The sequence below is a fragment of the Echiichthys vipera genome (assembly GCF_963691815.1).
Source record: "Echiichthys vipera genome assembly, chromosome: 6".
Taxonomy (NCBI): Eukaryota; Metazoa; Chordata; class Actinopteri; order Perciformes; family Trachinidae; genus Echiichthys; species Echiichthys vipera.
Genome location: NC_139831.1, coordinates 5,248,449 through 5,272,986, shown reverse-complemented (window position 1 = coordinate 5,272,986; position 24,538 = coordinate 5,248,449). Strand labels below are relative to the sequence as shown.

General features: G+C 43.5%; 1 protein-coding gene across 1 annotated transcript in view; it reads left to right on the top strand.

The window, feature by feature from the left end:
• afg2a (AFG2 AAA ATPase homolog A) overlaps window positions 1-24,538 on the top strand; it is a gene marked incomplete at its 5' end in the record, with an annotated part of 119,395 nt that overhangs the window by 91,615 nt on the left and 3,242 nt on the right. Inside the window, one exon of the mRNA XM_083915651.1 lies at window positions 6,001-6,165. Coding sequence (XP_083771777.1) covers window positions 6,001-6,165 — 165 coding nt within the window. The remainder of the gene's footprint in view (window positions 1-6,000; window positions 6,166-24,538) is intronic.

Here is a 24,538-nt window from a genome sequence, read left to right as displayed (position 1 = left end):
GGGTGTGACGTAACTCCCAGTTCGGACTTCCCAAGGTAAATGGATTGCATCATAAAAGCTGTATTTCATTGTTTTTGTTGCCTTGTTCTTAGGATTTACTTTGGGGAGAACAATGTTATCATCACTTTAAAACACAGAATTACCACCTACTGTCCATAGGCATTCTTATAGAATCGAGTGGCTTGCTGAAAATGATCCATTAATGTTACTGTAAAGCCTTTTCGTTAAAAGTGTTTTAAAGTGAACTCAGTTTGAACATGTTTCTCCACACCAACATGTATTTGTTTTAGTTCCCTTTTAGTTCACTGTATTTTGTAGGAATATAATAATTTGCCGTCTTTTCTTTTATACCCCCGAATGTGTCGCTCTATCACGCCAAAATAGTCATTTCCTAAGAACATATATCACCTGTTCAAATGGTTTATGCCTCATTTTAAAACTGCAAATCTTGACTTGCTCCTGGCTGTATCTGGGACAGTATGGGGTTAACAGCGCCAGAGTTATTTGGTTCTTGGACACGGTGGCCTCGCCTGCCGGATGCAAGTTTGACTCAAGGGCAAAATCCAGAGTGAAAGCCTCTCATGTTTTTGACTCGTTGCCAACTATGCTTCTCTCTCTCTCTTTCTCTCTCTCTCTCTCTGTTTCTCACTCGCTCGCTCTCCCTGTCATTCCCCTCCTCTCTTTCTCTCTCTCTCTCTCTCTCTCTCTCTCTCTCTCTCTCTCTCTCTCTCTTTTGATTTACTCTCTCTTTCTCACCATTCTGTTCCTCCTCTGATCCTCTTCCACATCAAAATCAGGACTGACATAAAGCAGGTTGAGCGCCTCATCCAAAGTTTTGTTCTCTTCTTAGAAAGATGTTGTGTGCAAAACAATTCAGAAGTTAGTATAAATCTTCTTCCACAAGTCAATAAATGTGGGATTTGAAGGAACTGAAAAACCAATATCCAAGTGCAGTTGACCTCAAAGTGTGGTGCAAAGGTTTGCCTCTAAAAAAAGCTCCTGGAGTTCACACCAAAAGGCCAATAGTCTCATGCACCAGAAGCTGAATAACAGTGTGTATCAGCAATAAAAATGCACTCATATTAGAGGAATCATTGCAATTACTTCAGGGCTTGGGTGCCTGATCTTCATGATGTGAAGTTGAGTGAAGATTTCAAGGTACAAAACACGCAATTGTATGAGTCCGTTAAACAAAAAGTGCACCTCATGTGAAGGTTCTACTGCGTTGATATACTCACACCCGGACATGACTGGATTCTGATGCTTTTTGTGTAACAGGACAGAAGTAGAACAAATTAAATAATGATGAGCATCTTTCCTGTTATGGAATATGCAAAAAAAAAAATAGCACATATCACAGAAGTGCCGTGGAGGCCTTACAGTCTTGCCATGGATGCATTTTTCACAATATACTGTATGTAAGGTTCAAAAGGGTTCTCATCTGTGAAAGAAACTCCCTCTCAAACCACACAAGAAACAAACCTGGTTCTGGATTCAAGTGTTTGGACCTAGTCTGACGAAGCCTTAGGACTTGTGTCTTGAAATCGAGCTGATCCCTAAAGAGAATGGGAAATCGATCAAGGCACAACCTTGTCGTCGATTGGCTGCTACATCCCAAATTTTAGCAGCTACTTTAACTTATTTAACTGCAAGGTAGACTGCTGTTAAAGTAGACAGACTATAATACCTAAAAGATTGTTGGTAATAGCCAACATTCGCTGGTCTTTAGTCAGTACCCTGTATTCATTTCCCAAATCTGAACTCCAGAAGAAGACCTCTCTGACCTCTCAGTGAGCGTTTGTTTCCCATCGCGCTCTCTGCATTTTTTGTTTGGTGTGTGTTCTACATAAATCCAGGGTGGCCCATCTCCGAGTCAGTATGACTCACCAAGGCCTCTGAGGATTGTGGACTGACAAGTTAGGAAACCACATACAGCAAATGCCTTCAGGCAGGGAACAAAGTCAACTCATGTCTCCTCAGGCAAGCCACTTATTCAGCCAGACAGCCTGCTATCATCCTGCACGTTGGAAAAAGCACCAACAAAAAGAGCTTTTAAAGAAAAGAGAGACTTCACCAGATGTGCAGGGAAGAACTTAGTCATCATGTTCAGTGTCATGTACCCAGTGTTTCCTTTCATTATTTCATTTGATCTGAAGGGAGTGTGAGCAACAAGTAGATCTGATCTTGATTTAACCGCACCGTGTCTACGTTTCCGTCTAAGAATAAGATACCTGAATTGCGGGGGCATCCATTTGTAAACAGTTTGTAGACGTAGCTCAGAGCAGGTCAGATTGAAGCAGGCCAAGAATGTGCTCAGCAACAACGCTCCAAGATTCCCAGCATTCCTTGCTGGTTAGGGAGAGGTACCGGCCTTCGCAGATAGGAAGTCGTCTGTCATTAGGGGGTAATCACTTCTTGAGGAGGATTGCAATGCCTGGAATGATTACTGTTGTTATCGCCAGTGAAACTTGCCGCAGAGAGAACAGACCAGGTTTTTTTTCCTCTTCTCTCTCTCTTTGTATTCTTTCTTTGCATGTTTTGATCAGCTTGACTGATCAAGCGTAAGCCCCACTTGTTTTTCACAAATTTCCCACCGTCGCACTCTTACTTGATTATTCTCTGCAGGGTAGTCCACACAGCACGCATTCGCCCAGATTTAGTCGTGTATAAATGCTTCAATGTTGACTTAAAGCTAGTTGGTATTTCTTACCTAGGGGCATTTCTAATTACTAATGGCTCATGTGTAATGATGCCTATCATGTCAGTGGTGCAACAAGGTGGATGCGATCTGTCAGGCAGACTTGTGTAGGAAAACCAGAGAATTTATCCAACTGCATTTTCTCGATGGTTGGCTTTCTGTCTCCCACGCCACTTATCTGTGTTTGTTTGCAGACTTCTGGTCCTGTAGTCCTCTCAAGTGGGTTGTCTGGGTCTCTTGGTCTGGCTGTTTTTGTCCTCCCCTCCCTTCCCTCCCTCCTTCTATTCTTGCCCTCTGCCAGTGTCGAGCCAAGACTTCAGGTGGAATGATGCCGTTACGAAAAGAGCCCGTCAACGCTTGCCCGACATGCCAAGCCAAGTATTTGTCTCTCGGGGTCCCCCCCTTACCTCCTCCTCTTCACTTTCCTCCCCACCTCCTCCTCCTCCCCTCTTCTCCTACCCCCACCCCCGGATCCTTGAGAACAGGAAGTGTATCTTGTTAAGTGATGGATGGGCCCCCTGCTCTTGCTGAGAGGAAAGAAAAAAAAAAACCTTTCTTTCCCTCCCGGGCAGTCAGATGAGTTTAGCAGTCTCAAAGCTGAGGGTCGGCTCTGCTTTTTTGGGAGCGCCTTGGAGCCTTTGGAGCCTGAGTGCCTGGAAGCCACGGGCACTTCTCCATTATGTGTGTGGAGAGAATTAACAGCTGATAAAGTAGCAGGCGGCGTCTTTGCAGTACAAAAATGGATGCAGAATTAAAAAGACCAAGCTGAGGAGCGTTTGCTGGAATTGCATTTGTTTGTCGGTGTGCATGAGAATGTGTGCATGTGCAAGTTATTTAGCCGGGGGTCAGCAGGTTTGTGTTGGCATGCTGCCGCCAGATTCTTCCAGGGGAGAGCAACTCAGGAAGTGTCCCTGGCACGTCCTCTGTGTAGTGCAATATGCACTGCCACCACTGGCCCCACCCTCCTATGACAAACAACTGCAGACTGCAATCCGCGCTGCATCCGTCTCACCCCCTGCACACACACAAACCTACAAAACCCACTAACCTGTGACATCAAACTAACTCACATGTGCTGTTTTATAGTTGTTTTGCCAGATGCATCTTATCAAGTTCCCAAGCTCTTATGACTTAAAAATGTAATGTTGCTGCCCTCAAACCTGCTATCCATCCATCTCCCAGCAGGTCTCCCCAACAGATATCCTTTCCCTGCTTTGAATCACAGTGACGTTGTTCCTCTCAATCCATTTCATGCCGATGGTGTGTCATCGACAGCCAGACCCTCTCCTCAAACGAGTGGAAGAATCCAGAGACCTGAAAAACAAGAACATTTCCTTTTATGATCCATTGCTCCTTTGTCAGCCATGGCTCTGTTGTGGTTACCTAAGGGTAGCTACTAACGTTTGTCTCCAGTTTCCATCCTCCTATGTTCCATACACATACACAGGAACACAAAAAAGCAACAGATAAAAGGCAGGGAAACGGTCCATCGCCCCAGTAAACGGGAATTCGTTATCCAGAGGGGACATAAAGCAAATCATAAAATAAAACTCTTAAAATTGCATCCGTTGTACTTTGTAAGCATATGGACTTAAAATATAGCATGGAAATGACTGTCTGATGGTTTTTGTCATGATACCCTGAGTATAGGGCTGCAATTCTATAATTGTCTTTGTTGTTGAAGTTGATTTTCAACAATGGAAGCAGCATGTGACAATACAATCACACCTCCAGGTCTGTCGTGGATGTTTAAATTCCCATTTCTTTGGGCAATTCAATGACTTCTTGTCCATGTTGGCTGGAAAAGTTCAGGATCAAAGTCAAAACGCAATCTTTCATTTATCTTTTTCATTATTATTTCCGCTGTCACAGTAATATTTAGAATAAAGCCTTAGGTCTTTAAAATGCCAAAGAAGAATAGTGAAAGTAAAATGTTGACAGTTTCTCTGAGAGACGTTGACATCCTTAAATTACTTTTTGATTTGAAGAATGGTTTCAGAATCATTTCAGAAGCTGTAACATGCAACTGTTTGACAACTTTGCTTGATAAATAACTTGAATTAAATGAAAGTTTATTATTTCAGCCGTACTTGGATTAATGCCACCATGACTAAAATCATACCCTATGCAGATTGTCCTGCTTTACCCATCAACATACTATAAATGTCCATCCAATACACATACAGTATAAAAGACACAAGGAGGCTGTCAGGCTTGGGAGATATGCGATGCATGAAGAGAAGCAGGGATAGCAGTATGATGTCTATGTAAACAAGAGTTCAAAGGCTGCTGGTCCAGTCCCTCCAACCTTCACTGATCACTCCTGACGTGACCTCCTGCATGGCTTGCGTCTGCGTGTGTCTCCTGCCTCGTCTCCGCTGGCCAAGGTTTAGCCCTGCTGTGGCCTGTCTGGCCCAAAGCCAGGGGCTCCACTGTCTTTACAACCAGGCCTCAATGAGTCTTGGGGGAAGAACAACAATGAAACTGTCAGTTCCAGTTGATGCTTTTTTTTCTGGTGATTCTCCATTCCAGCGATGAAATGAAATGCTAATTCACGGCGGGTCAAATGCATTTTGCCATTTTCCAATTCAGCTGTTCTTCAGCTAGCTAGCTGGCTGGTCAAATGGATACACTATCCCAAACCAAACAATACCACACCATACCACTGCCTGTCACGGCCTGGCTGAGGAGAGTGAACGGAGACACGGCATATTTGTCTGTCTGTCTGCCTGTCTGTGTTGGAGAGGCGCCTGCCACTTAATGACGTCTGACAAGCGAGACAGCGGCGGCTTTGGGTACTCAAGGACTGTTTTGGGGTCACGGAGATGTGATCTGTAGGAAGTAGAGGGTTTTAACAGATAACAGTCAACTTTGTCTCCACGCTGACTGCTAGAAGTGGAAAACTTGCATTTCAGTTTGCATTGTAGGCATACGGTCAATGCAGGAGTAAAGGACGCTTCAGTTCCTCAATCTCCACCGTAGCAAAGCAACCAGTTAAGAGATCAAAGTTCAGAGCCATAGTGTCCTGACAGTAGTATTATGACTTCAAAGTGATCATGTACAAAAGATGTGATGAATTTAAATAATTATATTTTAGTTGAACGTGTTACCCTCAAGAAGCCAAAGAGGATTTCACTGATGCTCAGTATTGATGTGAAAGCCTTAAAGCCTACAATAATTTCCCCCTGGGTTTATTAAAGTATTTCCTTTTCTGATTGTGATTCCCTTGATAGACTTGTGTTTGACAGTTTATGAAATATGAAGATAAACCAAAGGCTTACACTATTTTTTCCATCCCACAGGCTCTGATGCGTCCAGGTCGCCTTGACCGAATCGTCTATGTGCCTCTCCCTGATGCTTCAACCAGACGAGAGATATTTTCGCTCCACTTCCGCAACATGCCCGTAGCCCAAAATGTGTCTCTTGATGACCTGGTGACTCAGACCAGCAAGTATTCTGGAGCAGAGGTAAGTTACATTCCCTTTGACTGATTTATGAGTGCAACAGGAAAAAACATCCATCCACATATTTTGCACTGGGAAAAGATCTTTGTATTGAGTTGTGTTAAAAACAGGCCACAACAAACCAATAAACGAGTAGGGATGGGAAGTGATGAGGTTTTATTGTTACCAATGCCATTATCGATTCTGCTTATCGATCTGATTCCTTATCGGGTTTATTTATTCCTGATCCATTTTCAGGTTTTCAGCATCAACACAACTGTTATATTATCTGAATCTAGAATAGAATAGAAAGCTTTATTGTCTGCCACAAGTGGGGACAGAAATTTGTCTTTGACAAGTCCCCAACAATAAAACACCTCACATATTTAAATCACAACTAAAGCACAAGTACGGACATGAAGGAAACGTCAGAACTGAACAGAAACCGTAAACCGTAGCCACCCCCAAAAGAAAGAATATATGTACAGTCCGGTTTCTTAAAACGCTTACAGACGCTAAAGCTACGCACACACACACAGAGCCATGTCAATTTTGCAACTGTTAGAAAAACATGTCTATATTGATTAAAAGGAATCGATAAGCTTCCGATTCCAGTTTGTTCTCAATTGGATCCATCCCGAAAAACAAGCGTCCCTTTTTCTTCATACTACTACTACTTGGAGTGATATGCCCCAAGTCCAACTCATTTTAAAATCGTACCTGCGCCTCCAACAAAAATATAATTGCTGTGTTGTTGCAGTTTTTTTTTATTTTTGAAGATGTGGTCTGATTGTTAAAATAATCAACGGCATCTCATTTTGAGATATCAGTTTAATGACTAACTTTTCAGACTTTTTACGTGTCAGCTCATCCAAATTTCATATCTTACTAAACATCAAGTTTAAAGTCTAAAGTTTTAAGTCTAATTACTAAATGCGAATGGTGCTCGGGCCCAAGGATTCAAACTGGAAACTCAGCAGTCACAAGCCTGCATTTCTACCTTAAGACAACTGCTGACCCCAGAACAAGAAACCTCATTGCAGTGAGATGTTACTGTGCTTTTCCATGATGTCTGTGTCATGTCTGTACTGTGTCACAGAGCGCCCTCGTGATCTCACAGCAGACTGGGAGTCGTCGTACAAACGCTCCTTTGTGTGATAGATTTGTCTCTCTGCGTTTGTTTGCTGCGTGATTCACATTGTCTTGAGCATAGAAACTGCTACCGTCCTCCACCATGCAAAATAACTAAGAAACTAAGAAAAAGGGGCTAATTTTAAAAGAATATGTCACCTTTTGGGCAAACAATCTCTTGGGCAAACACCGCTGTTAGCTTGCGTGCATTATTTACGGCAGAATATGAAGCTTCTGAGAGTTTTCTGTACGGGGTGTGGTTCTCTCTATATCTGCCTTGTTCTTTGTCAGGGAAATCATGTTTGTCGTCATAGTCCATACACCATTCAACAGAAGAAAACAAAATCCCATAAGATGTACAGTATATCGTTTCACCTTAATATAAATCCTAGCTGTATATTTAGACTTCAAAGGTCACAGACTTAACAGAAACGGCGTGCCGGTCTCCTGATTCCGAAAACAACCGTTTTTTTAAACGGCGTGCCTCTGCAGACTTTGAAAACACAGATTTCATTGTTGTCCCAGTCATGCTTTCTGTTTGACGATGTTTGTGAGTTCTGCCATGTACAAAAGAATCTGTGGTGAGTTGTTTTCACTCATATGACTGCCTGAGAGAGTGCAGGAGGCAAGTGTTTGGATCTTGAGCCTATTTTCCTCCATCAGCTTCTTATTACAAGTGGTGGGGTCCCCTTGACATGGACACACTATCCACATCAGACATCTCTTAATTTGATGTTTGTCTTTGTTCTTTTTAACTGGCTTGAAAACCAGGTCGGGGGGTAAAAAGACCCCCAATTGAAATGCTTTTAAGCTTTTATTAATTTACAATTTAGAGTGTTATTTCATTGATTGTTCCACATTTAATCTTATATAGAATTACTTTTGCTCTTAACGCTTGAACACACGTGAATGTGTACACCCCAGCCTTTCTTTCAGCCGGCTCAGAAATCTGTTGAACAAAATCAAGTCTGATCAGGACAGCGAGGTGTTGAGGTGTTTCCGTCTTTTCTCTTGACATTATGATCCTCTCGAGGGCAGTCAGGGGTTATCTATAGGGCCTGCTCGTATCCTGAAAGTACACGCTCTCTCTCCCTGATTCCTGACTCTGCAGCCCCCACCCAAAAAGCAGCCCTAAAGCAAGCGTACACCTGGAGGAGGTATGCGGTGAGAAACCAATCCCCCGCTATCAGGTGTTGCATTTGACATCGGGGTTTCTGGTGTAGCATCTCATCTATGGAATGGAGGTCTGCAGTCACTTGCCATCGAGATCTCGAAACCCCACACAAATTCCGAGAAATGCCACAGTCGAGCCGATAAGAGTTCATAGATGGGAGGAAAAAAACGGGCCTCACGTGCATACGGATTATATTTGACATACCAACACTATAGATCAGATTAGATGAGATGAAACTTTAAACTCCCATATTCACTGAGGGGAAGTTTGAGAGAAAACAGGATACAGATAACAGAGCAACACAGTACTAAAGATAACGCCGTGGCTAAGAGAGAAGAGCGCCGAGGGACAAATGCAGCAAATCACCAAGTAAATAAACAAGTAAATGTCCAAACACACTGACTGTGACTGTTGATTGGTCACATTTTCACCAGCTGTTCTTACACTCTTATATGTCACTGTATGCTTCAAGATGTGACACATTACAGAGATACAGTTTTTTATTTGAGCGGCTCAACATTTTCCTCTTTTTCACCAGAAAAAAACACCCAGTTTTTTAAAGGAGCAGATCATTTTTTCCCCTGGATGTTTGTGTTCACGGCTGCAGGGAAACACTGTGTATCACTGTACTTTACATTAATGAGATTGCAGTGAATACAGTAAATGTTGACACACTCCTTGTTTCAAACTCCAGCCATGCAAACAACAATATTATACAGATAACATATATTTGTAAAAACAGAAGTATAAAACAGTATATATATACACAATATCGAAATTACAATGGTAATAGATACAGATCAAAAGTACTGTAATAATGTGCAAAGTACCGTAAAAAGGTGCAAAGAACAGATTGTTTCTGATTGAGTCCGTATTACAGAGAGGGGGTGACAGACTCTCACAGGGATGTGTTGTATAGTGTAATGATCACAGGCAGGAAAGATCTCCTGTGACGCTCTGTGGTGCATCTGGGTGTGAGGAGTCTTCTGCTGAAGGTGCTCCTCTGCTGGGCCAGCGTGTCGTAGAGAGGGGGGGAGACATAGTCCAGGATAGACCGGAGCCTGGACAGCATCCTCCTCTCTGCCACGGTGGTCAGGGGCCCTCCTGATCAGTTTGTTCAGTCTGTTGGTGTCAGATAGAGAGAGTGAAGAGAAACCAGGACTACTGCAAGTAGTGTTTTTAGGATCCAGGATCCACCCTGATTTTTTGGACTACTGGTGATCGACGTTTCCATCAGTTCACAACAATAAACACCTTTAAATAAAAAAAAACCTGAAAACAATAGGCCTGCCTTTGAATATTCACATGTATGAATCTTAAACGGAATAAATCTTAACAACAACATCCCAAACGTCAGAAATGTATAACACCAACATGGCCGTTGAGATAAACAATACAGTATGAAAACAATAGATATGATGATGGAAATATCACTTACAAAGATGTAATTATCATATCTCTAGCTTTTTCCCTGGGACTTCAAACACAGTAAACCCAGACTGTCTTGAATCCATGTTTGACAAATAAAAACGACCAAACAATGATCTCAAACTCGTCCGTCATAAACACAACAGGTGGAACCTTAGATATTCTGTCACATGCAGTATTATACAATCATATATCTGTATGTTAGAAACATATACTGTACGATATATTTTATCAGTCAGTCCCATGACAAGCTCCTGCACCCCCCGTCTTCTGGCACAGTTAAAAACTTATATAACCCGGAGGAATGAATGGCATGGGCTCGGTATGGACACAGAGTAGCTGGACCTCTCCATCTCTGTGCGACAGAGCACGGAACCATTATATTTGACTTGGCACGCTAACTGTTAATGCAGTAGGCAGCTGGGTGAGCCACAGCCGACGGGCATCGGTCAGCCGTGCGTCAAGCCTGACAGTGCCAGGGAGCGAGCTGGATGAGGGGGGTCGTAAATCAACAGCAAGATGCTTATTGAAACTAGAGGCGACTGAGCAGCCTTCAGTTTCACTTCTCATGCCATACACACCGTGACTTGCTCCCTCTCTTGTTCTCACTTGTGTGCTCACCTCTCTCCATCTGTCGACTGGTCGTATGGACGCTTCGCAGTCGTGTGACAAATCCTCTGTCAACTGCAGGTGGTGAATTCATGGAGCTTCAACAGGGATTTGGTCGGGGTCTTCTCTGTTGCAGCCTCATCTTATAAACAGCTTGCTAAACTCAGGTTCAGGATGTTGCGAATAAAACTCTAGCTTTATAAAGCCTCTTGCTGTTTTCTGAGTATTTGTTGCAACCATGGCCTGTTTTCCTGTGTAAAGTTTAAACCTTATTGCCTTATGGTTGCAGTCACATGACACTGTTGACAAGCTAGCCATAACCAAGTGTCACTAAAAAGAAGCACAATTGTGTATTTTCGTACAATTTCATTTCTCGCTTTAAAAACAAACAAACACAGAATTCTCTGAACCGGGCTTTAAAGTGTGCAGAGGAACCTTTAAATGTGTCATGAACACGTGGCTGAAAAATGTGCCAGAAACTGCAGTTCCTCAAACGGCCACTTGAGGCTCAGTTTCTACAGACTCCCATGTAGAAATGCACAACTTTAGGGCCCGTCCACACAAGGACACGTTTTCCTTTCACCGCAAAACTTTTGTGTTTTGTGTGCACAGGTGTCGACCTGAAATCCGAAGTTGCATTGTGTTAGTTAAAGCTCTGCACACCCCTTTCAGGATATGGCAGATGTGTCATTAAACTTATCGCAAGTTGATGTACCGTCACATGGGTCTTAAATAAATATATTATGAAGGTTGAAAAACTACATGGTGTTGCTTTGAGGGTAGTATTGGTGATTGTAAACACTCTAGTCAACACAACGCTTCATGCTTTCTCATTCACACAAACATTGACATCTGGAAGTTGCCTTGTTGGCCTTCAACCACAGTCTTATTTGTTGGCCACTGACATGAAAACAATTAAAGCAAACGCTCAAGCTGAAGCTCGGCCTCTTCCCCTCCCAGGTGTATCCTGTTGGTCCAGGGATCATACTGGTCACCTGGCTTATGAGCTCACTTCTTCAGCCATTGCTTTATCTCTTTGTTTTTGGTATTTGTAATTTACAGTACTGTGACTTCTGCTACGAAAACTCAATGAGGGGTTTGATTTCTCAAGCGTTTGCGATTGGCTAGCACATCGTTGTAGAGGTGATGCACGAACGGGCCCATTGGGCACCTTTAGGTCTGACTACCTGACGCTTTGACTTTAATTACATTCCTGGGATTTCAGACTTGTTTGAGAAGAGAGAGAGAGAGAGAGGCAGGGTCGAGGGGAGGAGTCGGAGGTGGGGAGCTCATGCAGGAGGACACGGTTGTTGTCAGCTCGGAGCTAGAAGCTTGTTAAAATCACCTGTCTCCCGACCTGCCCGGAGTGACATCTGGTTTCCCAATGTGCACACACCCCTTTAACTCAGGCTCAGCCCAGAAAATTGCTGCCGGCTCTCCTTCCTCACCTCTGCCATCACTTCCCCAAACAGAAGCAACATTTGATACTGTAATCGCAGTGTTGTCTTGAAGAAGAAGAAGAAGAAGGGGCTTAACTTGCTCCTGAAGGAAGGTGTGATGCTACTCCACTTCTCCCTTTTTTTTCAAGTTATGATCAAGCCCTGACAGGAAAAGACCTGGAGGATTTATTGCAGCCTGTCACATGCACCGTGTCAGTTCCAGGCCTTGTTTGTAGACCAGCAAGGAAAGCCTCTTGTTGTTTCTTCACAGCGCTTTTTAAACTTTCAATATAAAGATATTTAATCCCAAAATGAGGATCATTCCTATTGGGGTGAGGATTTTTTCAGTTTCTGTAAAACTAAGAGCAAACTCTTGACCACACAAACAGTCATTTAGTCAACAAAATGTTGTTTTAATTAAGATATTGCCAGCGAGCACACGCACACATTTACTCATGTCTTACTCAGGCGTCCGCTCTAAACCTGTGGCAATTGCACATTATGTCTTTTTAATTTACTGTCATTATGAATCTACTTTATAGTCTTTGGCTATATAAAAGATTTGGTCTACATGGGAGGGTTAGCTGAATCCAGTAAAGAAACAGAAAAGTAATGATCCTGGAGAAAGCCTTTCAGTATTTTCCCTCAAGAGATTATGGCTCCAGACGAATTAAACTCAGTAGGACGTCTTTTACACTTTCCAACTCGCAGCCTTGTTAGCTAAGTTTACTCAGTTGGTTGGATGGGGTTGATTAAAAGTCTAAGGCTTGGTATTACAGGATGTAGGAAAAAAGCAAAATGAATGTTCAGATAACGTACAGATTATAAAACAAAGGATCAAAAGGCTGTTTGTTCTGAATCAATGCAATGAGAAACCCAACTCCATAAAAACCAATGTACACAGGTGTAGCTTTTTCATTGTGTTTTGGCCTTTTCTCCACATGCAAACTGTGTTTTATGTCAGTAAAAACTGATCTTTTGAAACACAGAGTTTTTAAGTTGTAATGTCAGAGTGCACCCCTATCTCCTTCGGGATGTGTCACAAATGAGGCGACATTTCATGCAATAGCGGATGTGGCCAACATAGTGCTGGTTCTAACCACTAACTGACCTTTTGCATGTTTACATATAAACCTACACTGTTCCTCACTATAATTAGGAACAGAGGTGTCCAAATTCGGGACAGAGCGACTGATGCACCATCCGAGTCAGATAGCCCTCTGGTAAAAGCTGTTTTCAGGCTTCTGATTGGCTAACATCCTCTTCTTCGTCTTCTTCTTCACGTGATTGGTCACCCTGACTTTAGAGTTCGGTTTAGATCAACACATTTTGTTCTTGTGATCTTGACATCGCTTCAATGCATTTTTGCGCTTTCATTTGGATACATACTGACTGAGACTGACGATGGTGGCGGATGTGCATCTGTGCTGATATTTTCATTGTAAATAAATGTTTGTTTTTACTGCCCTCCTTTGCCGATGGTTGAACATGTACACAGTTAAGAAAAGCTTTTCTGTTGGCTGTTTCTCAGAGGCACAGCACTGATGGGTTTCTCCACTACAGTTTGTTTGGAATAAACAGGAAAGGAACTGAGTCACTGAGTGCACAACTTGGAGAAACTCAAGCTTCATTAACAGAGTGTGCCACAGACCTCCCTGTGCTGTGTGATTGACAGGTGACCTCCAGGAGGTGAAGTGCAAAAACACCACAGCAATGAGCACTTAGCAGATGTTGACAAGTTGTTGACAAAAGAAATCAGGATTTCCCCGCATGAACACGGTCAGAACAGAAGTGGAAGTCGCTGTTTAGATGCCGAGCACGTAGAGGTGACGTCCGTCCGACTGACAGGCGGTGCCAACCCTGCCGCCCGCCCTCCCCTGAGATCTCACAGTGTTGCAACCATCTCCCTTGGAGAGGACCGGGGGGAGGGGGGGCATTTTAATAAAACCTCAAGCTGCTGCATTCAGCCGTATCAGAATATCTTTGTGTTCAGTCACAGATGCCTTTGACCGACCGCGACCTCCATAGCGGTGGGTCTTTTCCCTCCAACAGGGGGAGAGCTGTTTGGTCCGGGCCCAGGTGTCTGAGACGCTTGGCTGACAGCCATTCAAACTCACTGGCGCAATTGTTTTCTTAACTCTTTTTTTTTTTTTAAACACACTGGCAGTAGCAAGTCTTTTCCAATTCAGGATGTACAAATCGGGCAGATCAACAGTCTGTCTTGATGTCAATGTGCCGCCCGTGGTGCTTAAATATCCCCCTTTCCTAGACTACTGAGCACCTCTGCAGCTCCCTGTCAACAAAGTCAATGTGTGAAGTTGTAAGTTGATGAAACAGCCGTGTATTTTTATATGAGCTAAAGGACATAAAAGTAGTTTTCAAATAAAGGTTAGTTTTTCTCGTGTTACCCCACATTTTGAAATAGAAGCCTGTGGAAGCAGAATTTGCAGAAGCTTGTTTGCAATGATTAAAAGCCATAAGAAGGAGTTTGATCACAAATGAGGCTTTGTATAATGACACACAGACACACCACGAAAAACACACACACGCACGCACACGCACACACAGGAAGACAAATGGCTTCCTCTTGACACCTGTTGTGGTTGTGGCTGTTCCTCCTCTGGCTCTATGTGTCGCTCCTCTGATTTATGACCCGGTATTTGTTGTTGCAAAGACTTTTTATCACCAAGGACACAGGTGCAAAAAAAAAAAAATGCATCAACAAAACGTGTTGCTATTTCAATAACATTGATATTACACAACATACGAAGCTGAAATCAAGCCAAGACTTTCTAAGAAGAAGCAAAAAAAGGATCTGTTATCATCATCAAATAAACATGTCTGTCAGCTTTGGTGGAATGCGTGTCGGACGAGGTCTGAGGTGGGCAGTGATTTTCCAAAACATGGTTTAACCTCTAGTGTGTGTGTGTGTGCGCGTATGCGTGCGTGTGTGTGTGTGTTTTCGATGTGGCTGACCACAGAAGCAGTCACGCTGCCACTCAGAAAAACATAGTCGACATGGAAAACACAGTCAACAGCTCGACAAAGGCTGCGAGGAAAAAGCCTTTTCACACCTCTGTAACCCTGTGACTGTGAAACACCTCACCTCACTTCCTCTCCAGCACGCTTTCGCCTCTTGTCGTTGTGAACGTGTCGTTCTTAGTCGACAGTGAAGGTGAAATAAAGGCTAAAAAAAGGAAACATTTCCCCCATCGCTTCAGCCAGCAGGCTGCTGCTGTGGCTAGCAAAAGGCCAGCACTGACTGAGAGGGAAATAGCTCCAATCGGCCCTAATTTTACATTTCATATATAAAACCTTTGCTGCGGTTTATGTGCGAGTACATGATGAGCACAAATTAGATTTTTCTTGGGAAATGTGAGCCCTCGAGCGTACCAGTCGTTCTGTTTTCCATGGGCAGACAGGAAGATAAAATCTGGGTAGCAGAAGCCAAAAAAATGAGACAAATGGGGCAAGAAAGGTAGGAAAGGACAGAGGAAGTGAGAGAAAATATGGATGCCAGAACATGGAAGGAGAGAGAGAGAGAGACAAGTTAGGACAAAAGTGAAAAGTGGAGCCTGTAGTTGAGATGACCATTAACTTGTTTCAACTTTAAAAAGGATTTTCTATGTAAATTGTGATATGCTTGAAGTTGTCCGTCCAGTCCGACGAAGACGTCATTTAATGCGTAGAAAAAGGGTGATGAAGTGGGTCGACGCTTTCTGGGGGTCACACTAGATTGGTTCTTCGATGGCTGTGAAGTCCGATGCGGGACTTGCAAACACGGTTGCAAATGTCACAGGGGAAGTTTCCATCTTGAGCTGGCTGCTGATGGCGACGAGCGCGCTTCTCATCTGCTTTGCGTTCTAGATCTGTTGTATAGATCCTGATGCCTTCTTCCAGTTCGCCACTTGTGACGGTCAGTGGCGAGGGTCTCAAGGGCCACGGGTTGGAGATTGCATTTCTTGAGAGATCTTTTCAGGTGGTCTTTATTTGGCAGGTATGTCTGGCTCCGTCTCACATTCAGACAGATTTCCAGCAACTTGAAATCTAACGGACCAATCACAATCATTTATCTCATGTGGGCCGGCTTTAAGGCGATAAGTAACTGGCATTCTCTGTCCAGGTCAACTTACCAGGCTTACACATCTCATATTGCGGTCAAACTAGGCAGAGCTGGTCAAACATGAATGCAGACTATTGCACTGTGTTGCCGATTTCTTGCCGTAAATGTTTCTAGAAACACATTTTAGTGTACTTTGTAGCTGTGAAAGGGGCCATTTTTTCCCTGCGTGTGTCGCTCAGCCCTGTGTCGTGCCATTGCTCTGATAGGTTGTTGGTGTATCTAATTGCGTCCAGAGTCATTTTGGTCTACACCCTTGATAACTCCGCTTGGAAAAAGAAAATTAACAAGTTTTCTTTAACGGACAGTTGAATTAATAGGCAAAACATATAAAGCACATTTTCTTATTAAGTAGACAGGAGTTTTGTCGCTACTTATTCGATCCGTTCTGTTAGCAAACTTTAGATATTTATTCCATATCAGGGTGGGATTTGTTTCTTCGTGTTCATGTGTTTGATTTAGTTTAACCTTCAGTGCAACAGTAGAAAAGTTTGTCTGCGTGTATGTTTTTTTTTTCTTGTCGTGCACTTGAGTTACCAATACATGTGAACGTTTACTGCGTATATACAGGAACTCTGTATCTTAGCGAGTATGAAAGATGGAGCAAACAGGAAAAAAGGCAATTTCAGAGCACATCACGCAGGTGGAGTTTTACCTACCTTGACATAACCACATGCACACACATCACATATGCACACACCGACACACACACACACACATACACACACACACACACACACACACACACACACACACACACACAGAGCTGAGTCTCCAGGTCATTTCAGTGTGGGTGTGTTTGGTAAATATGCCATCCGTGCCTTCCCGAGTCCGGGGAGAATGTGGAGCTTTCATTCGTCTGATTAAGGGGCGAGGACAAATATGCCCTTAAAGGCGAGGCCCAGCTACACACACACACACACACACACACACACACACACACACACACACAGACAGCCTTAACACTGTGTAGCCTCAACACAGGTGCGATCCCACATGGGTCTTTCCAAAACATAAGGTGGGTAGGGGCCTGAGACGATAACACTCAACCCGCCTCGCATGGAGGTTATTTGGTAGGTCTCGTAGGAGGTTTCCATGTGAAACTGACCCTGTCGCTTTAATCACATTATCAGTGAGTCACAAGGCAGAGGAGCATCCACTGCTTTCATGACAAACAGTTCCTGTGTGGCAGGAAAACATGCCTCAGAAGACTGCGACACACATTGCTTATTTCTCAGGCCTACATGTTCCTGCCGCGGCATACGAAGGTTTCTATCTGCCGGAGCACTCATGTGCAATATTTCCCCTTCGTCTCTTTTGTCTCAGCTGTACCATATGGTGGGGAAAGGCCCACAAGATCACACTTTCATCATCACAGTTTCTATGGAATCTAAATTCCTCTGTCGAGAGCACAAGCATGTGCACGTTCATCCACGGCTCACACACACACACACATACACACACACACACGCGATCCACACTCCACTCTGCTATTTATGATCATGTGCCATGTTTCCGTTCTCCCCCTTTTCTCCCCACGTGACTCTCCTCCCTCCATGCTTAACCTCACCTCCCTCTCTTTAACCCTCTCTCCCGCTCTCGCCTTGTAATCTTAAATAGGTTTCACATGGAGCTGTGGTCAGGCCTTGTTTCTCATGGCAGAGGCATGTCGCTGCAGACACTTCCTCTTTGCCTCTTTGGAGGATGGAACATTTTATTTCTGGTTGAGAGTTTAGGCTCCGCACCCCCGACGTCGTTTGATTTATATATTATTTCATTTCCTCTCTGAAAATTGGATTCAGCACGGCTTCTTTCTTTCTGTTTTTTTTTTTCTATTTCATTGAAGGGGTGAGGGTAACTGTGGTCACACTGTGGCGTGGTTGGGACAATCCTAGGGGAGGGAGTTAATATTTTTGATAATTGCATAAGAGCACCTCTTAGAACCAATGTCATCTCTGGCATTGGATGTCTGCCATCCTGCAATTTATGTGTGGTATTGTGTGTTATGCATCTATGTGTTCAGTTCAAGTTCTGGGGTCTCTTTTTCTCTGCTTAGATAAGAATAAACTGAATATCGTTGAATTTTGAACAGTTGGTCGGACAAAAAAAACAACAAAAAACAACAATTTCATAAAATGTCACCTTTGGAGTTAAAACATCCCCCTGAGACAGAGTGATTGACATTTATATATTTTAGATTCATTTTAGATTTAGATGTTTTATCAACCAAACAATCAATTGATTCACTATGGGATACATTGATGAAAGTAATTGCTAGATGAAACCATACAGCTCTGACGTCTTGCCTTCATGGTGAATTTGCACACTGCAATTTACGATTTTCCTCACAGACCTGATTTATCATTCAAATATCAGCAATAAAAGTTTGTTTTTCCATTTCATTCACCTCTGTATACTAAAGTATAATACTGATTGGACCGACTGGTGGGAATTTGCACTTAGGGCGAGTTGTGTCCTCTTCTAAATTAGTGTTTAACTGTTCATCAAGCCAAATGCATGTGTTTGCTACGTACACTACTTCCCCATGAAAGATTTTACATGTTCGCATGCAGGCTTGTACGTATAACTGTAGATGTGTGCAGGGGTGTATGCGTATGCATTTGTACTCGTGCATGAATGTGTGGTTACGCATCGCTGTGTATCATGTTTCATCTGTGCACAGCACGCGGAAGTGCACTGGCATATAAACCTTATCTGTGTGGTCCTGCAAGTGCAGCGTGTTACATATGAGGGAGCACACACGTGTGCAAACGCATGTTCAGCACGTCATGAAGTGTACGCGAGCAAGTGCAGGGAATGTGCGTGGTGGTGGTGCACTGTAGCGTATGTGTGCAGGACTTGTAGAGTGATGGAGGGGAGGTTTTGTGGGAGGTTGGGGGAGGTGGTGTTGGGGGGGGTTGTGGGTCAGGGCTCGCTCCTGTAAATGTGGTCGTTTGTGTGTTAGGGAGAAGGGGTGGGGGGGGGGGGTCCTGGATGTAGCCTGCTGTAGACACAAGGGCGGATTGATAGTAAACACACACTCCGGGTCTAGTGGATCTGCTGCCGGTAGCTCGGCTAACAAGCCCTTCATTAAGGCCGTCTGATACACTCACTGGGCGCCTTTGTTGAAGTAGGAAGCGAAAAGTACACCAGACAGATTTGACCTGAGAACGTTGGTATGTGCTGCCAGCAGTCGCAGGCTTTTTTTCTTTTCGCCTCCTCCACCTCTCGAGAAGGGTTTATTTTTGTCGTGCTGAACAGGTTGTCTCATGGCACGCGCCACTTCTCGCCTCCTCCAGGGAAATACTGCGGGGGAAAATATAGATTTACGTAGTTTTTCTACTTTGAATGTGTAGGATGCATGTAAAGATTTTTGGAGTGTCGCTGTGTGCTTTTGGTGTTTCGCATCAGTGCGCATGTTTTCAGAGGCAGATTAATGCACAGGGTGGCCCACGCTGCAGCCCACGGGCCCCAGGTGTGTAAGGGCCCGGATTGGCCAGACGATATTTTTATTTTTTCTATTTACCTCACTGGGGAAAAAAAACTTGTCCCTTTAGAAACATTAAAAAAAAAAGTAAGTCAGTGATGAGATAGATTCGGGACATGTTTACCCAGTCAGCTCATGTGGCTGGGTTCATGAGGTCAGTGTTGTTGTCCAATGATACTCATTGTTACTAGACCGTACAGCGGCAAAATGTCCGAATGGAAATGTGACAGCGGAGCACGACAAAGAGAAGCACAACGACTGAAAGAACAGGACCAAGATCTAGAAAATTCCTAAATTTAAAGGATTTTTCAAGTTTGCAGACTTTCTTCTGTTCTAGTGTGTGTGTGTGTGTGCGTGTGTGTGTGTGTGTGTGTGTGGGGGGGGGGGGGTTCCTGATAATAATGTGGGGGGCCGAAACAATCAGTAGCCTAGGGGCCCCTGACCACCTTAATCCGCCACTGCATGTTTGTATGTATGTGTACAGTGTGTTTGTTTTTTTATATATTTTTTATTATTCCGACAAACGTACAATATCTATTTTTTCACGTTCTATATGGGGCTCATTATGCTCATGTGTTCATTAGATTTTTTACATTTCTATTTTTCATGCAGCTCATGTATCTTTTTTTGTTATGTTCTCATATTTGCTCGTGACCTCAAAGTGGCTCAGGGTAACGACTAACACTACTTTGCCCTCCCATCTAATTGTTGATACACCTCACTTATTATTCCACTCGTACACTTCTGCTTGCCATGTTCTAGTACTAAAAAGTGTCAGGTGTGCTTATGTAACCCCCACTTTGCTATGTTCTTTATATTCTGTTATTCTGCGCTGTCTCTTGTTACCATTCACTGCTACAACGGCCTAATTTCCTCTCTGGGGTCATTAAAGTTCTGTGTTGTCTTATCTTACAAGGACAACAGGACCTCACGTACAGTGCTGGACGCGCTGTAGTATATCACTCTACGTGCGGAATATACATCCAACACGGTATCACTTGTGTGCATTCAAGCAGCATGATATAGGGTGTAATCGTGACAGTACAGGGGGGAGTGCATTGCAGTGACCAGTAGAGCATAAAGGCTGCTGTTGTATCCAAGGTTTCATGAAGTGGCACCCTAATGGCTGGGAGCATGGGAGGCGAGCGAGGGCCTGCAGGCTCTGAGCGAAAGGAGACCCTACACGTGCCCGTCCTAATGTCACAGCCCCATTAAAATGGCTTCACTGACCGAAATCCTCCGCCTTCTTCTGTCACAACAGTAGAAGTTTCAGTCAGACACTGATACAGAAGCTAGTCCCACTGTATAATGGAGCAAAAATCTGTAACAAGCCATAATGACAACTTTATATATAAGAAACTATCATAGATGATGTTATTGACATCTGATATTGATTGCACACTTATAACACTAATACTTCACTTACAGTATAAATAATGGCTTATTATAAAAAAGTGAAATATCTAAAGTTTGCAGTTAATAATCCACTATGGGCTACTTTCTAATCAGCCATAAATCCCACAGTTATACATATTAAGTAAATCATTAATGAAGGGTATTGGGTCCAACTTCCTATAAGCAATCCATTCTGTAGCTTCAAATGTTTATAAAGCTGTTAAGAATCACGGGTTTTTACGTGAAAAAGTTTCTATCAATTCTATCTGTAACACTTGGAGTTAGACCAGGATCCAGGTCTAGACCTGATGGACTTCTTGACCCTGTTCCTTCGAGCTCTTTGACTCTTATCTGTGGTAAGAACTAGACCAACCCGTTTCAACCTGTTTCAGACCATAGACTGTAAAAAAACATGGACTTTAAGCCGTAATATAATGTAAACGAGTGAGTTCTTTAAAATTCAAGTTAGCTACAGACACCAAAACCTCTTTTTATGCACCAGACTGGTAACATGTTTATTTCTGATATAAAGTTGGGCATTTGAACAAGGGGGTCTACGGCGTTTGACTCACTCCATTCGAGGGACTGCTGGTTTTCCGCTGCTTGTTCCAGACGCTGTTTGTCTTTTCTTCTCGCCTCAGCTACCCCCCCCCCCCCCCCCCCCAAAGGTGAACATGCCTTCTCTTTTTTGCGTGATGAACCTTTAGTCCACCTTACGATCAAAAGCAGATCTAAATGACGTTTCATGTCCGTATGAAACGACCTCCAGACCTCCTGAAAGCATGTCTGTCATTATTGTAGTCTGACAGCGAGACTTGTATATGTCCCTGCGTACGCTTTACTGTTAAAGAATACGTGTGTGTTTGTACGCTCATGCATGTGAGGTTTCGGAAAGGGGTTTGAGAACCACCAGGGGAAACTTGTCATTAGAGGACTATGTGGAAACAAGGATGTGGTGGGCACTCCAATTGAGTATCTATCACTTTTCCAGCGACCCATTTAAAAGCTCTGCGGTTCCAGAGGCTCTGCTGATATTTTATTAAGGTTGAATGACTGACACAAAGATTCCGCACATTTCTGCTGGTTGTGGCGGTGGTGTAGGAAGAAGCTTAAAGCTTTAGGCTTCTGCACAGGACAATAGGTGACAACAATAATATTCTACTTTACATTTTATTTACTTAGTATAATAACTGTTAGTGTGCTCTTGAGTAAGTCATGTAGCCTCTTCCTTCCCCGGTTGATCTCGCCAGCCACCAGTAGAGGACTCAATCATCGCAAACCTACCAAACCTGATATGATATTTTATTTATTTTTGTCTCATTTGAAAGGAACTTGAAGACCATGAAATACAAATTCAGCCCCAAAATACATTGTTTGTCATCATCTTTGAATTAAATCTTCTCCCTCTGTGGTTAGTTTGATCCCGTTTAGACACAAAACCCACATGATTAGGGTTAGAAAAAGATCGATATTTGGGTTTAGATAGCTACTTTGTCGTTTGATGGTTAGGGACTCATGTGTCATCGTATTTAAAAGAAACCAACTCTGAGTGTTGGAAGGAAATGAGTGAGGAGCACAGGTCTCCCATGTCAAAGTAGCTCTTTTATCATTTTTCCATTGCATGGTAATGCTGGACTCGCTCGTTTTTGGTTTTCCATAGGCAAAAGTTGTAGATGGTACTGGTTCTCATCTCTCTGGTACTTTTTTTGGTCCCACCTCGGTCTTGGTTCCGGGACAGCTGAGCCGATACTAGAGGGTGGAGTTAAAACACTGCAGACCACAAACTTGACACGGGACATCCTACACAAACCTGCATGTTTAATATAGACAAGTTCCCATCAATAGCGACCACAATTTCTTTATTCACTTGATCCGTCTTTTTAAAAAATTGCAGCCGACAAAACTACGCTGCACACTACGCAACTGCAGAAGACCCAAACAGGAGTTAAACACCAACACTGGCCATGATGTGCCACCTATTAAAAGCATACAGGCCATTTTCCTAAATGTAGCAGTTCACACTCTTCATCTCAACACATTTTTCTCTTGTCGTGTTGATGACACACCATGTCATCTATCATGTTGTTAGAGATTCTTCTTAAATCCACCTGGGCATCAGACACATTGCCCAGCTGATCCCAGACCCTTACCAACACGATTAGACTGAATATAACCTGAAGATGTGGATGTCACAGAGAATGTTTATCATCAACAAACTGCTCAATAAAGACAGTAGACACAGAGGATTTAGGAGTTTGTCGCAGGCATTACTCTCTAACGAGGACCAGTTGCAATGGAAGAGCTCACTGTACAAACTGTTACTTCAGCTTTTTGCTTCGTCATCAGAACCTCTCTCTTTAACTCACTATCGGGCCAACTTTTTGGGTCATCTTGAGTCAGCAAGTTTTTAGCCCTTCTCCAAACTGAGAGGCTCTTGATGATTACTTTTTTTTCTTCTTCCTTTTCATTTGCTTTGCCTTTGCGTCTGGCTCCGTGCCACATCCAGAAACTCTGAGCTCGCCCACAGCACCAGAGAGCGGCCGCTGCAATGCATCAGCTTAGCCCCCTTCCATATATTTAAGTGATTGCTGACATAATTTATGAAGGGAATGAAAAATAACGTCTGCATTGCAATAAAAAAAAAAAATTAAAAAGGCAGATCTATAATTTATTTGGTCTGCCACAAGTCAGCACTCTTGGCTGCCGACCCCCCCGCGCACACATCCCATTTATGTGCATTAGCAGTTCTCTCCTTCCTCTTTCCCCCCTCTCAGGAGCGCAGGGGGCCGTCTTTAGGGGGTGGTGCTTTTTTGGGGGGGGGGTTAGGGGTATCAAGGTGGTACTGGAGGGGGGTCGGCGCTGGACTTTTGGCTCCGGTCTAGGAATGCCTTCACGTTTACAAACAAACTGGCTCTTTTGCTTGCCCTGTTTGTCTTTGTGGATTTATTTTTTTTCAAGGCCTGTACGGGCAAACACACAGCGGGAAACACTGGCTTGTTGATCGCCTTCACAGACCAGCTCATAAACCCAGCAAGCATGAATGTGGGGGCCTGTGTGTGTGTGTGTCGTTTGTGTACTTCAGAGCCGCTCCGGACATTCCCCCCCCCCTCTTTTTTTTTTAATAAACCCGAGGGGTGTTGTGGAAGTAAACAACCAAATAATTATCAACCGTTGAATCATGAGATTGAGGCACGAGGAGGCTAACATGTCATCGAATTCAACGTTCAACGTAAATAAGAAATTACAGTTTGATTGTGCTGCAGCGTTTGTCTGTTCCTGTTTATGGATGTTGCCTGGAAACAACACTAAATCACATTGTTCAACATGTGGCGTCTCCCTCACTCTCGCTCTCTCATAAACTCCTTTTCCTTGCTCGCTCGCCCCTCGCTCCATTTGTAAACAGGGAAGCGAGATGCATGGCCTCATTGTTTCGCATCATTATTACTGACAGGCCTAAATGACTTGAATGATGGGAAACCCTCATACAAAATTAACCCGGCCCCGTGTGTTTACCCTGCCTAAATCATGTTGCTCATTGGCCTGAAACCGAAGGAGAAGGGGGGTGGGCCTCACATCCTGACATCTGCAAAGCACCTGTCCTGAGCTGTGCATGC